At 33.0% G+C, this 16474-nt stretch overlaps 1 protein-coding gene across 2 annotated transcripts in view; it reads left to right on the top strand.

Moving 5' to 3' along the window:
• Positions 1-16474, top strand: part of LOC106129670 (probable phospholipid-transporting ATPase IM) — a 43147-nt gene that overhangs the window by 903 nt on the left and 25770 nt on the right. The window contains exons 2-3 of one of the 2 annotated variants that reach the window (XM_060948680.1): positions 4612-4677; positions 13333-13605. In XM_060948680.1, the coding sequence (XP_060804663.1) occupies positions 13572-13605 (34 nt within the window). In that variant the 5' untranslated portion in view covers positions 4612-4677; positions 13333-13571. Of the gene's footprint in view, positions 1-4611; positions 4678-8626; positions 8878-13332; positions 13606-16474 lie in introns of those variants that run through there. The other variant, XM_060948681.1, reaches the window with a different exon arrangement.

Genomic DNA, 16474 nt, shown 5'->3' with positions numbered 1-16474 from the left:
AATTTGTATTTTATACAATAAAGTTTAAATAAGTAAAACTTTGCCTGATATATCCATCAATTCCAAATGAAGCGAGTTGAAATTATTCACTTAACTTTTACTCAAAATTAGCATACATATGACATAGGTATCCTTTAGTAAATTTCATTATGATATTGAAATCTGATTGTGTTCCTGTTTGCATTCTCAGTTGTGTTGCTTCAGAACGTAGGGTCCACTTCCCCACCCATTGGTTTAAACACAGAGTTACTGTCATCTGGGGTTTGCAAATTTTTAGATAATCCAGAACGAAGATAGATTTGGAGTGGTTTAATCATACTGTTCCGAAGAATTAACATGTTTGTTAATTAGTATCGATATATTACTTAGTTTAGTTTTATCTAAATCAGTTCTTAGTAATTTTTGCATACCTATCTCAAAACATACATACATATTCAGAAACATTCACAATGGAACCTTGTATGATGTTTTTGATAATGGTGTGATGACAAATGACCCTTTATGGATAGTATTGCTATTGGCTCCAGCTGAAAATTATGATTTATATGAAAATCTTTACTAAATGTCCCATTAAATCTAAATAACAATATATTTTAAATATTCTTTTCACTTACTTGCTGGGGTTTTTTTAACTCAGAGAGAATGTTTTATTTTGGTAGAATTTGATTTACTTCATTTTGGTAGAATTTGATTTACTTATGATTTAAGACTTCATTATGCAATAATGTTTTTCATGGTTTCAATACTTTTGTAAATATTTACTACAAATATTATTTTTAATTATGAAATAACATTACTATGAGCCCATAATTTGTGGTTTCTAACTTTACAATTGATTTGTTTTTTTAATTATTAGTATTTGATTATTTAAGAAAATCAAGAAAACTTATAGAGGCGGAGGTCAGATGGAAGTCGCTTCGTGTGAAACCAAACCGCTTTTTTCTGCTTTTATTGCTCTGCTAGCTAGGCGAATTATTTGAAGTTGTCTTATGCCAAGTGGACGCAACTTACGTGTGTAAATAAAGATGTGGGATGAGATTAAGTTTAAGAGGCCACCCCCAGATCACTGTCATATTATGTCAACAAATATTTTACTTAGGTTACTTTTTTTCTTTTATGGTGGGCAACTTACGGCGCGCCATAAAAAAATAGAAAAGTTCTGCAATCATAGGGTAAGCACAGGGCCGCGGCTGCAAACACTCTCACGCGCTCTTTCAATTACCCTTTTCAATAATTCATTGTGTGAAGAATGTCGGACGTCCGGTGGTGGCTTAGTTATTATACCGTCACCTTGAACTTTCTTTTCGCAAATAGTTGCAGGTTTTTAATGCACTTTAAATGTGTAGGTATTATCAAAAGAATACAGCATTATAATTCCACAATACAAGAACGTAAGCCTAAACCTACATAACTTTGCTTGGTTTATTGACCCACGTACACTCAATATTAAAGCTTTGCACGCAACCTCTTAAGCTATTTAATATATTGTTTACATAATGTTGTTAAATCTTTTAAAAGTTAAGGTACATTGGATTATTGTAAAGCATGTGAACGGGCCGAGGCAGAGCCGGATTAAACCTGTCATGGGCCTGTAGGCACTACCATTTTCGGGCCCCTTTTCCTTACCTATTCTGACTGACTAAATCATGTGATGTATTTTTTTTTTGCCTTCTACTAGGGTTGCCAACATTTTAGTGTCAAAATATAGTATTTTGTAAGTAAAGTTTTTAAAAATATAGTACCTTGCACATAAATATAGTATTTTAGTAGGGAACAATAAAAAATTACCTAAGTTACATTTTACTAATTTATTTTTTATTTTTTACTGGCCAAAAACTATATTTTTTTGCACTTCTTGCATTTTTTAACAATTTTTTCTCTCCAATAAAACTGGCAGAAGGTTTATCGCAGTAAATTCTTAAATTACTATAAATCAAAAGCTCATTTTTAGTAGGTATAAAAGATATATGTGCTCTGTTTCTTTCTTCACACCATTTCGAATTCATAATCCTTTCTATGAATGCCGAAATAGCGGGAACACTTTTGTTTTAAATACTTTTGGTTTTGTGTATGTGAAAATCGTAAGTCTTCAAATACGGAGAACACATAAACTTTTTAAAATTTACCTTGCAATCGCAGAACTCATATCATATTTTGTAATTAAAGATACGTAGGTTATAGGTATTTTGAAAGTTTCGGAACTATTACGCTACAAATTATTATCACGCTACGGAAGCTTACAGAACGCACCCAACAAATCGGGGATTCCCCCAACGTACATGAAGTCCAGTTAGTTGCGTTTCGAAGGATTATATTAGTTCTAATATTAGATACTAGATGGTTCTGTATGTATAAAGTGTTACAGGTGTTGAAAAAGAAAGAATAGTTTTGTTAATTATCATTTTCGTTCAATTCAAAAAAAAATATTTTTCGGAATGCAGGCAGTGGGCGGGGCCCCTGTCGATGCTGGGCCCCTAGGCAGTTGCCTACTCTGCCTTAAGGTTAATCCGGCTCTGGGCCGAGGGTCTGTTGTCTGTCTGTCTGTGTCTATGTCTGAATTAAAACAGAATTTCGCCCGTTCAAGGTGCGTCTTGTCGTCTCGTCTCGATGTCGATTGTCTTTTTTTTCACAGTCTGTGTCTGTCCGTCAGTTTTGGTCATCTAAAATTGTCAAGTCAAAGAGTGTTTGTCCGTGGAGGCTGAACGGCCGCTACAGCATGTATCGTCTTAATAATGCGGCTCCCTATTGATTATAATAAAACAAGTTCATATGTTCCCATGGAGTTCCCATGCACGACACAAGGCGACTAAATGAACTAGTTGTTAGAACATTTAAAATACCCAAACCGTGTTGGTGACAGGCAGGCGGACAATCCAGCCGAATAGTTTTACAATATTAACTGTAGATGCTTGCTGAATGAAGAGTTTTCAAGACGAAGTAGGAAATGTGCATACATTTATAATGAGAGAAAATATAGCATCGACTTGATAATTACATTTTTATACGCTTTTCACGGTTTAATCAGAGACAATAGAGAGAGCAAACTAAAGAGTAAGTTGAGGTTAGACAAATTTTGGTAAGAAAAAAAGAAACGCGGTAAAACGGTGGATCTAACTGACATCGTGGCTCACAGTCGTAGGACTAAATAATTGAGGGGTATATATAACCTTTTGTTTGCGAATGACCTACAATTTTGTTTTTTTTTATTGTGATAAAAATTTCGAAGTTTCTTATCACAACCTGTCGAATTTTTAATGAGACATTTGCAACAGTATTTTTCGTCATTGTGTTTCTTTAATTAATATTTAGTCCATATATAGCCCAGCTGGCTAAAATGTTGAGTTTGCCTTGGATGGCCATTAAATCTTCATAGGCGTACGCCCCCTTGATTGACCTATCGTATATTACGTGCTCCGTTTTAACTGTCTACATTGTTATAACGCAATTTCGGCTGTATTATACAGGCATTTTACGAGAGTCAAGGACGAAAACGATTTGGTTGTAGAACAACTTAAAACCTTCACTCTTGTAAGCTATATGATTCGCCTATTGACATATAAAATGGTCTATAGAAAATGCCAAGGTGAGATACTGCAGTGGAAGTGCGACGAGCCTCGGCAAATAACCCGAAAAGCCCTAAACATTATTAAGCTTTTTCTGTTATCAGGCATGAGGGTAGGTAGGGCTGCTTTGTTGCTTTATACGAAATGTCAGGCGTGGCCCGTTACGTCAGCGACCGCCAAAATGTCGCGCCATTTCGCGGCACGCTCGCCGCGCCCGTTTCCACCCTAATCTCTGCTGGGCCGGGTTGTCCAAATCATGCCCAAGGTAGCCGAGACACGGCCTAGTTGTTATGTTTGACTTAATTCATATTGACATAAGGCCTTCTGCACAACGTACGCGACAAGTCGCTATCTTCCATGTAAAGCATGTTGTTTGGTCAGGCAAAAGCTTCCATGCTCTTTGGTAGCGAAGACAAAAGATAACTGGCAAACCCTGCTGCTTCTCGTCCCATGCAGATTGTAAAAGACAATCAAGGGAACAGCTATACGTCGCCATCTATTCTTTTCGAGATTGTTGGTTTTGTCTACCCCTTATGGATTATATGTATACCTATATATTTAGTCAATCAGTCGACCAACTATCATTGTGGGATATGATGAAGATGAATTTAGTATTTGGCTAAGGGAACTGATATAAAATGGAGAAGGAATTAAAGTACTGATGTACAGAAACACAAAGAAATGTAACCTGGAAGAGACAGTCACATTAAAATTAATATATTATACGATGCGATTGGCGTAACAGCGGCAATGTTTTCACTAAATACGAGTTCATACCAACCATAATTGCCGCCTATGGTAATGCATTACTAGTTCGAGTAAACTTTGAAGTCAAATTTTTTTTAATAGGTTTTAAAAACATAAGTTGGTATGGTATTATCCGATATTGCCTATTTTGAAATTTAATAGTGTTTTAAATATAATAAAATATAAAATCAGTATCTGACTGACATTTTGCATACAAGACAATTATGTTCCAAGTTCTACAGCCTAAGTAACCTGTTTTCTTTAAGACTCAACTTGACTATTAATTTACCGTTTGTTTCAGATCAAAACTATGAGCATGAAGGCAAATGCTGTCTATGAAATCTTGCGTTTGCCGGCTTAGCTTCAGGTTAGTTATATATGTGTTTCGTACAACAAATATATAAATTTAAATATCTCAAACATTATAAAGCTTCAGCACAGCCACTATATTTTTTTTAAACAGCGATAGTAATTGAAATTTGAAAATCTAGTCATATAGTTTCTGTTTCTATTATTAAAAGATAATTCAGATATTAATATTTTTTATATAGATACGTTTCTTATACTTTGTCAACGTATTTTACATAAGAAAACATACATGTAATCACGTCCATATCCCTTGCGGGGTAGACAGAGCCAACAGTCTTAAAAAGACTGATAGGCCACATTTAACTGTTTGGCTTAATAATAGAATTGAGATTCAAATAGTGACAGGTTGCTAGTCTGTTGCCTTAAAGAAGAATCCCAAGTTTATAAGTATATCCTTTAGTCGCCTTATACGAAATCCACGTGAAAGAGATGGAGTGGTCCCATTCTTTCCTTTCTAATGGTGCCGGAAATCACACGGCACATAAGAAAACATTTCGTATAAAACCGGACCAGTAGGTAAATTTCCCTTTCGTGCCTCAGTTGTCTACCAAATGAAACATTGGGGTGAAACCTGGGATTGCTATAAATATTACCGTGTCCATTGTTAGCCAATAAGGTGTTGATTGTTCGGTTGTCATCGGCGTTGATGGATGATAGGATCTCTTTTATGTTGATGCGACCTAGAAGCGTAGTCGTTGCGATTTGTCTTTCGACGCGAAGACCTACGCCCACTCTACGCCCTTGGGAAATATTAATTGACAGACATGACACCCTACAATCATATTGCTAGCGTTATTTACTTTATCCATGAAAATATATAATTTCATAGTTGATGAAGACTAATTACATGTAGAATAGGTATATAATTCGACTATGCTAGTAACAACGACAACCTTATGGCTCTGACGGAAGTTTTCCCATGCAAATCCTTATCGATCTATCGATATGTAGTTAAGTCAAAAACAACATACATACATACCTATAATCACATCTATTTACCTTGCGAGGAAGAAAGAGCCAACAGAAGTCTTGAAGACTGATAGGCCGCGTTCAGTTTGGTTAGAAGTATATTATAAAAATAGTAAAAATACCTACTAATAACATATTTTATTAGTATTGTAATATATTTATTATTTTAATCATTTGTTTATTATTTTTTTAAATTAATGTATATTGTCTTGGGTTAACTAATAAAAGAGAGAATTTGGAAGGGAACTTTAATAAAGTAACCCAGTTATATTACTGCGATATTTATTAAAGACTTGCATCACTAAAAGTTGATCAAATTCGAGAAAACAATAAATATTTATGTATTTATGTCAATATAATTAAGTTACAGTCACCCATTTACCGTAAGTATATTTAAGTGATATTATATGAAAATTAAATCTTACTTAGACATACTCGGAATAACAAACTGTTCTTTGTTAATTAAAAATTGATGTGTATGAGTAATAGGCTATCATTATCGGCTACTTTAAAATTCGTGAAAAATAACATATGGTAATGGAATGTGTTGTGAAGGACTTCTCACTCGTGGAACACTTTTGGGGTACGCTAAACTTGATTTTACTAAGAATTACAGCATGTAATTAAGACTTGCTAGTCACAAATTCCTTATTTTGCATTTAGTTCTTTCTCAATTGCAATCAGCAATCATATTTAAATTTGCTTTAATAAATGATAACCTTTGACATTATAATTTGCTTTATTTTTGATTTACAATGACAATGATTTTTTAAAATTTAGTTTTCTAGAGTAGGTACATGCAAATCTTGCAATGTTTGTTGCAAATATCATATTTATTCTCAATAACATTAAACCTATAAATGTAGACTTGCAATGCTTTCAGGTTAAACCGGGACCCCATAACGGATGCTATCAAACCCCATCAGTTAAACGTTCCCACCTATTTGTGTAGTCCCGTTGACCGCATATAGTCGGGTGATGGGCGCCACGCCTAACTCAATCACGCCCAGCAAGCTGCCCTGAAACAGGGTCACCAAAAAAAAAACAGATTTTTTCAATGAATTGAAAAATTCGTACCCAGAAGTTTTTTTGCTGCTTCCGATTTACATCGTTTATAATCAACTTGTTGTTGTGCTTCGTGCACGTGAATTTTATTATTGTGAATTTGCACTTTACAAGCCATCAACAACTCAATAATAAAATGTACTGATGAATTAACCTAGGTATGTTGGTCGTGATTTCGTGCAAGTAAATTTTATTTGGGTTTAAATATGGGGTTTTTTTGCCTATAAGAATTCCATTACTGCAAAAAAACAAAGTATGCATCTAATTTCAAGTTTACCATTAGTGTTTAGTGGTTTCAGTAATTATGCATAAGCAATTTATTTATTTATTGATATTTAAGTTAAAAAAAAAATAAAACAATCAGTTATTTAATTAGGCAAGAAATGATTCTTATTGTTATAAATCAGGTTATTCATAAAACTTTACGAACTTAAACAGAACAGCTAGCGCGGTATTAGGAATTTCGATGCACAAAATAGATTCGAACCAATGCTCCCAGGCACCGCCTTGACGTATTATTTGCGGGTCACCAAAATTTAAAAAAAAATTAATGAATGTAACAAAATGGAATAAAAAGAAAACATTTCAAATGCATGTGTAGTGGCAACCCTAAGGCTGAGCTTTAATACGACTGAAAGTAGAACGCGGATTCATGCCCATGTGTCACGCATGCTGAACTATAACTTAATTGTCTCCAATAGGGTCTTAATTCCCGTGTAGGGGTAATATTCACATCACAACCAAGGGGTTGATTCTATTGACTTTGGAGGCCTATCTCTGGCCTAATTTGACGGCTTTAACGTTAAACGTATCGCAGTTGTTAATCGTGTAAATATCAACACTAGTTTATGTCCAACTCGTAACCTATTTTTCAATTATTATAACCTTTGGGTCTCTGCTAACAATTGAATACGATACAGAAATATTCGCATTTTTTTTGGAATGGTGCCATTAAATTTGCTACTGTGGATCATTTAGACTTTATTTTAGAATGTCTGCTTTAGTTGTCATGCGCAAAAACCTATGCCATAGGCAAAATATAAAAAAAAACTACTAATATTATAACTGCCAAAGTTTGTAAGGATGTGTGTGTTTTTGTTATTTTTTCTCTTCTAGCTACTGGACGGATTTTAATGAAATTTATCCGTGACTCACACAGTAATAAAAAGTAGTTATAGATTTAACTAAGTAAATTTCTTAAAGTGTAAACACAAACATGACATGGGAAACGATGCGGCTCTTACGTCATGTATGTGACGCATCGGTATTGAGCACCTACTCAAGTTTATTAGTAAAAAAATCAAAGCCAACTTATAATTTTTCATCGTTTTCAACATAACGACTTCATTCTTAGAAGGGACTTTATTCTTGCAGTAAAATCTATACTTTCATAAGTTCTATAGAATAATGCATATAATTTCATAGCTGGGCTAAATCATTATCCAATTACTAAAAAAATTTATTAAATAACGAATTAGTAACTTGGCGTAAGATACTTTCTAATCTCCATCTGAGAAGTACAATTAAACATTAAAAGAGATAAAAATTTATTGTTAATTGATAGTACACTTTATTTTTATTGCCATTCTAATATTGTTCATTATTGTATATATATTTTGGAAACACTTTACATACATTTTTTTAAAGATTTTAAGGAATAACTACTTTAAAGTGAGCTAAGGATATAAACTTTAATTAGTAATAAACTGGCCCTATTTTTCAACGATCCCCTAGTATTGGGATATTCTGCGAAAAGCCGCAAGAATTCGGAACGAGTTGTGATTTTCGCAGTATTAAAAGCAGCAGCGGATAAAGCGGCAAACGCGACAGTCGATGGTGGTGTGTGGTTCATGGTACACTCCCACTCACCTTGGAGTACGCTAAAATACACTATCAAAACAGTATGCTTCGTTCGCCCGCGGTGGTGAGACGTAATTTCGTCTGGTAGCAATCAGATTTGAGACTTGTATAAAGTAAAAATCGCGAAACAGAGATTTAAATAATATCGTTTTTATTTCTCACCTGCGTGCCTTAGATTTACAATAAAACATTTAGTGCGTTTAAGCAGAATAATCGATTTGTTGTGTGAATGTATGCATGTAGTGAAGAATTTAGTGTCTTATTGGATTGTCTGTGATTCGTCTGGTCTGTTGGGAATCATAATGTAAGTTTATGTTTATTATAGGTACGAACAAATCAAGTTCAAATCTTTTGAGTGGGGTGGGTGGGTGACTTCAGTAAAAGCTTTGAGCAAATTTTTGATGAAATAATAAACCTTCTGAAAAAAATAATTTAAAAGGATTTTTATTTTGAAATTGCTTTCAAGTTTTAATGTGTACCTAATAGATATTACCACATTTTTATTTCTTTAGTAATAGTAATCAAAAAATATTAATCATCAATGTTTTTCCAAAAAATAATGTAACATAATAGTGTTACATACATTTATATAGAAACAATCAAAGCGAATTAATAAAGTTATGTGTTTACTAACGGGACCTAAATGACGATTACAAAATACACTTAGCAAGCAATTAACTTACGTATGAACACATACGTTGCATTAGTCGGTACCACCTGCATTGTCAATTACAATGCGTTTTTTATAACGATAGGATATTTTCACACACGTATTATTTTATTACCATAATAGTCTAGCGATTAAGGATTAAAGCAAAAAAGAAAAAGATTTCCACTGAGCTTATTTGCTGTTAAAATTTGCAAATGTTCTAAAGAATTATGATTTTTTTTCCAATCTTTAATCTAAAAACAAAATTCTTCATCCTTATAAGTTCTAAAAAGGTTATAATGGTTTATCTATCATAACTTTACGGTCATACTTATATTTAATGTAGCGTTTAACACATTAAATGTGAAGTAAGTGTTGTTTGCTAAAGATACTTCAATTATTATTCTTAACGTTATTTTTCTAATAATAAAACCTAATTACCCATAAATATAAAGCGTAAATATGATGATTGTATGATGAAAAGATTTAATAAATTAGGCTTGCAGAATTTGTGTGAATTCGAAAGCGCAGAAATCTGCACAAGGTCTAAGTCTGTTGATCAAAGCTGTTGATCCAAGGAGCTTTTTATATAAAATTATATTGGCGCTTTTATAAAAAAAAACGCGTTGTAATATCTGTCTTAATTTTTAAGTTAAATTAATAAAGCCTCTTTCGTTCGTCGGGATCAAGTAAAATTTCAATTATTTCTCATAATATTGCACTACCACACGATTTACATACCTATGCATACAAAATGTACCTATATTTGTATACTTGTATGCTTTAAAATTACACTGCATGTTTAATACAAGCTTTGTAAAAAAATCAGCTTTTATTTGCATTGTATAATATTAGCTAAAGCAAACGCAAATTCCTTTGAACCTCAATTGTTTAGTTGTTGATAACATAGCTATGCCAACGCACCGCCACTGTAAACATTTGAAACTGAGTAATCGTTCTTTAAATTAACAATGGTTGACTGTGCAAGTCAATAATATTCCATAACATCATTAAAGAGCATCGATTTGATACACTTATGAATCTCAAATTACATTATATTATACATGTGACGATTAACAGTTTGGATTTTCAGACAGAAAACCAGTTTTTTCAGGACTGTTGGGTCTTTCTACCCCGCAAGGGACATAGACGTGATTTAATGTATGTATGTAACCATAAATTCTTTTAAGATTGTGCCTTTTTTTAACAATAATTTGTCCAGGTTAATTTAATAAGATAGCTAGTAATTTTTTCGATAACCATTTTTTTTAAGGAATTTGGATAAATACAATAATATATGTTATGAATTCCTTTTCAGTTAAATTTCTTTATGCTTGTTCTTACGCAATCATAACTTTCCTTATAACACATAAGTTGATAACGACACATGGCTCTTGTTACTCATTATTACGTATACCGAGTTCCAGTTAATAATTATATGCCTGATGTTTGTCAAATCGATATAAATTATAACAAGTCTTCAAATGGTTACTGTATCACAACAGTCCAATCTATGATTCATTTGTTAACTAGTAATTACAGGGAAATATTCTGAAATATACATTATTCTTTTCATTGTATGAAGTATAAAGTCATGTTATAGTTTATTCGGTAATATATTTGTTATTGTAAGGGATATTTACACCACAGTTTTTGACTTCGTAGATTTTAAGTTTATTTTATTTTATTGGATACAGTATAGAAATAATAAAGAGAGCGTGATTTTTATTGAACTATAAGAAATAAATATTAACTAACTCGTGACCACTGTTCCGCTCGCATAATCTATCTGAATAGATAAAAGTATAGCGCAAAAAATACCTGTTTATATTCGCAGGTATAATCGCTGTAATTATTTTCACAGAAGAAAAATATTAAAATATTATAAGACTTCACTCACTTAATAATTGTCATATCACAACGCGTTGTGAAACCAAAAGATAAATAAGTTACTTAAAACAAAGTTTACTGCCACTCCCAAAGCGTCAGTGCAGAAGAAACAAACTGCACTGCACAGTTTTCTTCAATAACGTCAACTTCAAAATTATCCAAACTTAGAATATAAATGTGGACGAAAGAACACATTGTTATGATTAATTCAAATAATATTATTTTAAATGAAATGTTACATTTAAATAAATTGAAGTACAGAGTGTACTGAATTTTGATTTGTTCATTACGAGGTACCTGCGCTAAAAGTAAAAGGCAACTCTGTAAGTATTATAATTTGACATTTCTGTTATTGAACATGTGAATGGCGATGGTATTCCACAAGAGTTGCCGAGTGAAGGCCGGTCAGGTTCTTTCTGTGCAACAACGATGCTACAGTTGTGAAACAAGCCCAATCATATGCGGCTCAGATTATCTATGACTTTGCATGCAGCATCCCCGTTTAGATTTTTATAACTAATCTTTTTATGGGGCCACCTCCACGAGAATATTTTACAATTGCAAAGTCTTAGCTGGACGCCTAACAGGATAATTTTTTTATCGGTTGAGGAAATTTTCTCAAAGCATTTTTCAGCTATGAAACCGAGTAGGTCTCTAAAAAATTGGTTGATCTGCTGATCGGTCTTAGTACAATACATAATCACATCTATCTCCCATGCGGGGTAGACAGAGCCAACAGTCTTGAAAAGACTGGTAGGCCCCGCTTTTTGGCTTAATGATAGAATTGAGATTCTAATAGTGACAGGTTGCTAGCCCATCGCCTAAAAGAAGAATCCCAAGTTTATAAGCCTATTCCTAAGTTGCCTTTCAAGAGAAAGAGATGGAGTCCTATTCTATTCTTTTAATGGTGCCGTGAACTACACGACCCTTCCCTTAAAAAAATTTAGTTTAGTAGTTGTAGCTAATGAGTAGTTTCCATAACAACTTGTTTAGAAACTACTCATCTTCGTCGTCCAAATATGCTGTGAAAATTTCCTTAATGAATAAAAATTCATCATTTCCCAACTCATATATTAAACATTAATTTTATTATTATATAAATCTTTATAGTATCGTTCTTCAGAAACAACTTTTTTTAAAACATGCTCACAATGTTATATTGCGTGAGCTGTCTATCTTCAAAACGTGTACGAGTGACAGGAATTAGATATAGGTTAATTGACTTCTGATTTGGCAGTTGGTGTAGTTAAAAAGACTCCATACAAAATACAAGTTATGCGAGCGCACGCCAAGACCACGTGCAATGGTTGACGTGACCAATGTATCAAACAGAATGCATCTCAATTCCCTCAATCAACATCAATATGATCTTATTATTCGCACTGCTTGAGTAGGTAGTCTTTCTTGAACATATAAACATAGAAGTCGGAATAATATAAGACAATAGAAATGTCATTTTGTATTTTAAAGGTTTTATGTGTCATGCAGCGCACCCAGGTTTGTGCGCACTATTTGTTTATTTATTTATTGTGATGATGATGTGCAATCGCTCACTAACTCAAGTTAAAAAAAAATTACGCAAAATTACGTTAATTGTAGGATCAAGTAGGCACACAATAAATTACGAAGAACATTTAAACAAACAGATTTTTTAAAGTGACACACAATACTTTTATTCTAATCATTGTTAAATAAACCTGTATTATGTTCACAGCATAAAAAAAAGTTGAAAATAACTACATTTTAGAAATCTTTTCATTGAATGTAGACTTCTGTATCACGTGCTCTTAGTAAGTTTAGTTAGTTAACGAATAGAATGCATTTGGGTTTATGCTTTGATCGGGATATATATAGGAATATCCCATATATTTTTTTTTTTACAAACTAATAAAAGTATACATATCTAGGTTGGTTTTTCCTAATTCCTAATTGTAGTTTTATCTAAATTGCTTGCTTTGCAATTAGTTATGTAGGGAAACACTTGGCGCCATAAACTTCTTTGGTTAAGAATTTATGAGATTAAGTCATCTGTATTTATAAATCCATAATGTTTATTTCTATATGAGATATAGACACCAGATTTCTCACGTCTGATTTGTCTTTTGGTACTAGTAGTATGGAAGCATACCGCTTCACGTTCCCCCACGCATTAGCTAATTATTAATTTACCTCAACTGTGTATACAAAGTTATGATTAACATAAGTATGTGTTTGTTACAGAAGCGAGGTGTTAAGTTGTGACGCAGAATGCCGATCGCTCCGCGCGGCCCTCCGCCCGTTTCAACACCGCCCTACCACCAGCCGCTCCCTAGGAGACCTAGCTTAGACCTCAAGTGTCCTTCTATAGTCTAACATTTTATACGCCTCTTTTATACCGACCCATTAGTAATAAGTACGCACAGTGCTTGTGTTAAGTGCCGCGCGCGTGTGAGTGTGTGTGTGTAGATGGTGCGGCCGACATGGGAAAGTCCTCGGCGCGAACACATGGCCAAGGTGAGTGATGAGCCCAACCTTTGCAGACCTAACCAATGCCGCGGATGGACACCTGTCCCCAAGGCCATCTTTTGCCTACTACAACTATCAGTACGCCCCCATGACCCCGATAAAAGAAGTTTAATAATGTAGGTTCTAGTTTTATAAATTATATGCAGTTTCATACATTTGTTTTATAAATTCAAAACAATTCAATGTATGAAAATTAAAATTTGACAGTTATACAATATCATGTTTGTCATATACATACATACGAATTTGGGGTATGTTATATTCGTCCGTATGGTTATTGCATTGCCAGTTAATTTAGATTTAGAATAGTTCTTCCGAATACCAATGAAGGTTACTGGTGATCCACAATTCATGCATTTTCTATCACTGATTGATATATTGACGTAGGCATCAGCTAACATTTTTGGCATTTCCCACGAGAACGAAGCCCCGGGCAAAGCTATTTTAGTCATGCAGGTGAAAAATTCGCATCAAAAACAGTATTTGTCGAAAGAAATAGTTCGCTTTTTCTATAAAAATTGTGTGTTTTAAATAAATCTATCCAAAGTAATTGGCACTTTGTTATCATTTCCGTACTTCGCACAAATTTTTTGCACCTTTTATGGACTACATTTACTCAAAACTACTATATTGACAGTTATAAAACTATAGTATTGATTCGGTCTGCTTGCCTTGGCTTATTCTACATTGTTCTTATTCTTCATAGTCGTGTTTGTGTATTCCTTCAGCACAGGACGAACAAAGTTTACTGTTAATGCCACTGCAGTGTGCTGCAGAGGAGATATTTTGTATCAACTTTTTTGAAATGTCTTGTATTTGGTTATTTGACTAGATCTTGATTCGGTATGCTTATGCTGAGATAAACTGTAATATTGAAACAATCTAATCATTTATTTTTATAATCTGCTGCGCGCGTATTTGTGTAGTCGTTGAGTTAGTTTATATTCCATGAATACCATATTTTCATAACAAATTTTTACAATAAATAATAGTTTAAAAAAAACTAAAAAACTACGCTTTTATTGCTAATCAAACTAAATAATCAAACTAAAAAATAGAAAATAAAAATTAATGACAAAGGAATTCAGTAGTAGCAAGTCGAACAATCAGTTATAGTCAGTTGTAGTAGTAATTACCTCGGATTAAAATTATAACAAAATTAAATTTATAAACAAAACAATTTAAATCAGAGTAAAAAGCGTGGGGTGCATTTTACTTCATTTTCATAACTCTCTTGTCATAAATATATGCTAATAGAATGATTTTAATATTTACTACATCAGGCACCCCACGCTTTTTACTCTGATTTAAATTGTTTTGTTTATAAATTTAATTTTGTTATAATTTTAATCCGAGGTAATTACTACTACAACTGACTATAACTGATTGTTCGACTTGCTACTACTGAATTCCTTTGTCATTAATTTTTATTTTCTATTTTTTAGTTTGATTATTTAGTTTGATTAGCAATAAAAGCGTAGTTTTTTAGTTTTTTTTAAACTATTATTTATTTTCTATTTTTTAGTTCGATTTGCAATAAAACGGGTAGTTTTTTAGTTTTTTTATACAATTATTTTTCGGAAGTTAACACTTCTGGTATAACTATCTTACTAGAAAAGACTTTCGCAACCATGCGCCCATCGCCGGAGGTTTTCACAACTAACTTTCTTAAAGTTATATGTGGCCTGATTGGATTAAATCTCATAATATTCTCATCATCATGATTCTTTTTAAGGCGATGGGCTTGCAACCTGTCACTATTTGAATCTCAATTCTATCTTAAAGCCAAATAGCTGAACGTGGCCTATCAGTCTTTACAAGACTGTTGGCTCTGTCTACCCCGCAAGGGATATAGACGTGATTATATGTATGTATGTATGATGATTGTTAAACCCAGTTAAAAAGAATTTTATAGTGATAAATCACTGTTAATAATATTTTTGACTATCCAGCAAACGTAATAATTTTCGATTGTGGCCTTGCCAGGAATCAAACCACAAGATTAAGAGGCAGATTGATACAGGAACAAAAATATTTCAAACATACCTCCACTGCCTTTACAACCAGGAACGCAACAAAGTTTATCTGAAGACATCGTGGCACTTTTGTTGTAAAATCTGTCTTTCACAAAAACAAACACAAACTTGGGACTCCTATCTCAAATAATAAGGTACTTTTTACAGGAGTCCTATCTCAAAATATCTGCACAACACAGTAAACACAGTCAGAGTCCAATCTCAGATGATAAAATCACACGAATATCCGGAAGAACAAAGCTCGACTCAACGGAAGATTCCAAACTCCAAATAACGACAAGTTATCAGCACAAAACAAAGTGCAAATAGGTAAATACACAGGCACCGGTAAAAAACAACAGAAAGAAAGTTTACAGGTGTTCGAATCGAATTCAATCAAAACTTACTGCATAACTTATTTGACATAAAAATCTGTCACTCATTTTCCAAACGAGTATTACAGTGTTGCTATTATAAATAGGCAAAAGATACCTAATGTTAATTCAAGAATTGCAATAATATGTTAAATACGTATTAAATATCGCAAAGTTCTGTAGGTAGTAACTTTATTCTTGTATTTTTGTAAATTTAGTTGTTCAATTTTCATTTATTACTTTTGTTTTATTACTTATATATTTTTTATTGTTTTAAAATATTCTACTAATTCTACTATGGTTTCTAATGGTAATTCTAAATGGAGCAATGCGATGAAATAAAGAAGCCTCAGGTTAATAGTAACATTATATGGAAATATATTACATCTCTTTTTGACTCATTATACGTCAGAACTTCTTGGTTTCTTGTATGGAGATTACTGGCACTGGTGCTATCTCTGTCTCTCT

The sequence above is a fragment of the Amyelois transitella genome, chromosome 16 (assembly GCF_032362555.1).
Source record: "Amyelois transitella isolate CPQ chromosome 16, ilAmyTran1.1, whole genome shotgun sequence".
Classification (NCBI taxonomy): Eukaryota; Metazoa; Arthropoda; class Insecta; order Lepidoptera; family Pyralidae; genus Amyelois; species Amyelois transitella.
This window is presented reverse-complemented; position numbering and strand designations above follow the sequence as displayed.